At 50.7% G+C, this 4,662-nt stretch overlaps 1 protein-coding gene across 6 annotated transcripts in view; it reads left to right on the top strand.

The window, feature by feature from the left end:
• The first annotated feature begins 1,483 nt into the window (after positions 1–1,483).
• pcdh10b (protocadherin 10b) overlaps positions 1,484–4,662 on the top strand; it is a 13,010-nt gene continuing 9,831 nt past the window's right edge. For 2 of the 6 annotated variants that reach the window (XM_042075179.1, XM_042075183.1), the window contains exon 1: positions 1,484–4,620. In XM_042075179.1, the coding sequence (XP_041931113.1) occupies positions 2,071–4,620 (2,550 nt within the window). In that variant the 5' untranslated portion in view covers positions 1,484–2,070. The remainder of the gene's footprint in view (positions 4,621–4,662) is intronic. The other 4 variants (XM_042075181.1, XM_042075182.1, XM_042075180.1 and 1 more) reach the window with 3 other exon arrangements.

Here is a 4,662-nt window from a genome sequence, read left to right on the forward strand (position 1 = left end):
GCCACCTATTAAGGTTTGCACTGGCAGGGCAGAGGAACCCACCCCCCTCCCCCCCCTCCCAAATGCGCGTTTCTTTAGAGGTGAGTGGTTTCATTTATCATCACTTTGGGCGTTTTTGAATGGAGAGCACAGCGGTCCCGGTAAGACCCGCTGGGGGGAGCTCGCGTTCTCTCGGTCCTCTAGGCTCGTCTTGTATCACTGCCGATGCCTACGTGCATTGATGGCGTTTCAACTCCAGAGACATTTCGTGCTCGGTGTGTGCACCTTGGTGTCTGGGTAGTCCCTCGAAATGCTTATATTTGGACATGTTCTGAGAATCTACTATCTACTATGGGAGACGTGAGTGCCGTTATAGTTCAAGGTCTCAGAGATTTGCCTCCAAAAACAGATGATCTGTAGAAGAGACATTTTCTAAATAACTGTAAACATGAGGTTAATAATAATCTTCCTTTTCGAATTTTTCCTTTTCGAGCCGATTTTCAAAACCAGACTGAAAATGCACAGCATCTACAACAAATCCGTCTACACGGGCCTACCACACAAACACACACCACACACACACACACAGCCTCTTAGGTCCTGTTTCTTGCACATGAAAGGCGGTTTCCATCTATATATTTTTGGTCACTGGGAGGCGCATGTTGCCTGCGCTTGGCCGGGTTGAGGAAAGTAGTTTGCTGGTGAGTTGCAGCGATTTGGAGAGGGTCTGGGCAGTGAGAATCACCTCAGCCTCGAACGCAAGTGATTGTAGCAGTCGGCAGAAAGCAGTCTAAATATAACACGCACACAGAAGCCTGTGGACATACTGTGAACAAACGGGCCTGCCGCTCTTGTGCAAACCTTGCGCAGCTGGAAATATGGGGATAGTCTACAGTGACAGGTTTAGCGTTGTCTATCTAAACATACAAATGTGTTGTGTGCCCGTTCAACTACACCGTTTCTGTTCAGAAAAGACACGATTTTCATATCCGTGTATTGGTATATAGTATAGCTTACTCAAAATCTATGAATGCTATAATAAGTTGTTTATGCTACTTAGTTTGAATAGCAACTCGTGTCTTTCCTTATCATTGCAACGGCATACTTTATGTGACACTTAATGTGTTAGATAATCTAAGGGTTATATTTTTCTCCCACGCACTAAGCCCACCTTTACAGGCACATATATAGTACAAATGGCAAAATCACTGAAATGGGCCATTGGATCCCCTTTGCTGTAAAGACAACATTGACTGCTTTAACCTTGGTTTTATAGAGACAATAACATCTAGTATTCGTTTGAAAGATGTATGTGGTTACAATTTTACAGTGGGATGTCACATGTTATTATGCCCAACTTCGCCACCTTGTTGTTCTCTATCGCTCTCTTTCTCTGCTGCTCATCAGCTATTCAATTCAATGAGTTGAAATCCCGCAGCCACCGGCAGGGGCGGATCCTCTGGCTGAGTTGTAACTGGCGTCCCAGATCACCAATGAAACGACAGATCTGCGGCTGTCAGTACATGGCATTGGCTGGCGCAGAAAGTGGGCTGCGGAAAAAACAACTAGCCGACCGTCGGACCTTCAGTCCTTTGCGAGCGGAGACCACCGGAGCGCCAAAGAAGCTGGGACAGTACAGATAACGTCAGTAAAGCAAAGAAGTCAGACAACAGCTACTATTTAACTGTTTCTTAGAAATAGGGATTATGACACCCACAAAACGTTGTATCGGCTCTATACAATGACTGGATTATGTTTGTTTTTCTTTCAACGCATCTTTTCAATCTCCTCACTTATTGAGACGCATTCGTCATCATAGGAATGTGCGTTTTAGCAAGAATATCCCGTTTCTCCTGAAGCCAAAGCTTGTTTGCTGAACTCGGCTGAGCAGGGAGAAAGCGCTCTGGGGATCCGGTCAGCAGTGGACATCACAGAGGCAGCATGATTTTCGGCAGACAGCTCTAGTGTCCATGGAAAGAAGATTTCAATCTCTTTCCCACAAGCCTTAAGCAGCTGCGCCTTAACTCAAGGAGCTGGTGATGGGAGTTTTGGAATAGATTTTTTTTTCCAAGTGCACTTGTTGGTTTGGAGATGATTGTGTTTCTGCTTCTGCTGTGTCTTGCGAATGGCGTGGTCTCTCAGATACGTTACTCGGTACCGGAGGAGGAGGAGCACGGAACCTTCGTGGGGAATATCGCAGAGGACTTGGGTTTGGACCTTACGAAACTCGCGTCTCGCAGGTTTCAGACTGTGCCCAGCTCACGGAGCCCTTACCTGGAGGTGAACCTGGAAACCGGTGTGCTTTTCGTCAGTGAGAAGATTGACCGCGAGCGCATTTGTAAACAGAGTGCCACCTGTCTCCTCCACCTTGAGGTGTTTCTCGAGAACCCGCTCGAACTCTTCCGCGTCGAGATCGAGGTCTTGGACATTAACGACAATCCCCCCGAATTCCCGGAGACCGACATCACCGTGGAGATCTCCGAGAGTGCCACCCCAGGCACTCGCTTCCCGCTGGAGACTGCCTTCGACCCGGACGTTGGCAGTAACGCATTACGCACGTACGACATCACCACAAACAATTATTTTTACCTGGACGTACAGACGCAGACCGATGGGAATAAATTCGCCGAACTTGTGCTGGAAAAGCCTCTTGATCGCGAGCAGCAGGCAGTTCACAGGTACGTGCTAACCGCAGTGGACGGTGGCCAGCCCCCGCGGACTGGCACGGCGCTGCTGGTAGTGAAAGTGCTCGACTCCAACGACAATGTTCCGGTGTTTGATCAGCCCGTGTACTCCATTAGCCTGGCTGAAAACGCGCCAGTGGGAACCCTGGTTATTCAGCTTAACGCAACCGACATGGATGAGGGACTGAACGGAGAAGTTGTGTATTCTTTCAGCAATCACATATCCAGTAGGGTTAAGGAGTTATTCGATATAGACGCACGCACCGGGAGGATAGAAGTGCGGGGGGATGTGGATTTCGAGGAGAGCGGTCTTTACCAGATTTATGTGCAAGCAAAGGATATGGGACCAAACGCCGTGCCCGCGCACTGCAAAGTTCTGGTGCAAGTGACAGACGTGAATGACAATGCGCCTGAGATCACCTTCAGCACAGTCACGGAGTCCGTTAGCGAGAATGCCGCTCCGGGAACTGTAATAGCGCTGCTTAGCGTCACGGACAAGGATGCCGAGGAAAACGGACAGATTCACGTCGAGATCCTTGGCGAAGTGCCATTCAAGCTCAAAAGCTCGTTCAGGAACTATTACACTATTGTCACGGACGGCCCGTTGAACAGAGAGAGCGCAGATTCCTACACAGTAACGGTGGTGGCCAGAGATAAAGGCTCCCCGTCTCTTGCCACAAGTAAATCGATTAAAGTCCAAGTTTCTGATGAAAATGACAATGCGCCAGCGTTTACGCAGCCCATTTATGATGTGTATGTAACTGAAAATAATGTTCCCGGTGCATACATTCACGCAGTGAATGCGATAGACCCTGATATTGGTCGAAATGCGCATTTAAATTACTCCATACTGGAGTGTGACATACAGGGTATGTCGGTCAAAACCTACGTGTCAATCAACAACGAGAGCGGAGCTCTATACGCCCTCAGGTCATTCGATTACGAGCAGCTCAAAGACTTTAGTTTCACAGTCCAGGCGACAGACAATGGCATCCCCGAGCTCTCTTCAAACGCTACAGTCAATGTGATTATCGTGGACCAGAACGACAATGCCCCCTCTGTGATTGCGCCACTGGGCAAGAATGGAACGGCCAGAGAACCTCTGCCCCGCTCAGCCGAGCCCGGATACCTGGTCGCTCGCATCGTCGCCATGGATGCAGATGATGGCGAGAACGCACGGCTGTCTTACAGCATCCAGAGGGGAAATGAAAATGGCATGTTCCGTATGGACTGGCGAACTGGAGAGCTAAGGACTGCGCGCAGGGTGTCTGCCAAGCGGGACCCCCAGCAGCTGTATGACCTGTTGATCGAGGTTAGGGACCACGGCCAGCCGCCTCTGTCCTCCAGTGCCAGCGTGATGGTGACGCTGGTGGATAGCGTGGTGGAGGGCCACAGCGGAGACCGGAGCGGCACGGCCAAAGCGAAAGAGACCAGTCTGGACCTGACCCTGATCCTCATCATCGCTCTGGGTTCCGTCTCCTTCATCTTCCTGCTCGCCATGATTGTGCTTGCAGTGCGCTGTCAGAAGGACAAGAAGCTCAACATCTACAGCACGTGCGTGACCAGCGACTGCTGCCTCCTGGGCTGCGGCTTGTGCTGCTGCGGCAGGCAGGCGCGGGCCGCCCGGAAGAAAAAAAAGCTGAGCAAGTCGGACATTATGTTGGTGCAGAGCGCGCATGCCAGTGCGGCCACCAACGCGGCCGTCAGCGTTGCGAGCGCGTCGCAGGTGCCCGTGGAGGAATCCGGAAGCTTCGGCTCGCTCCACCAGAACCAGAACTACTGCTACCAGGTATGTCTGACACCGGAGTCCGCCAAAACCGACCTCATGTTCCTCAAGGCCTGTAGTCCGTCACGGAGCGCCGACACTGAACACAACCCTTGCGGAGCAATAGTAACAGGGTACACTGACCAGCAGCAGCCTGACATCATATCCAACGGCAGCATCTTATCGAATGAGGTAAGGGGGCTCTATAACGGCTCAATACCTCATTCAAACTAC

This window comes from Alosa sapidissima, chromosome 20 (genome assembly GCF_018492685.1).
Source record: "Alosa sapidissima isolate fAloSap1 chromosome 20, fAloSap1.pri, whole genome shotgun sequence".
Lineage (NCBI taxonomy): Eukaryota > Metazoa > Chordata > Actinopteri > Clupeiformes > Clupeidae > Alosa > Alosa sapidissima.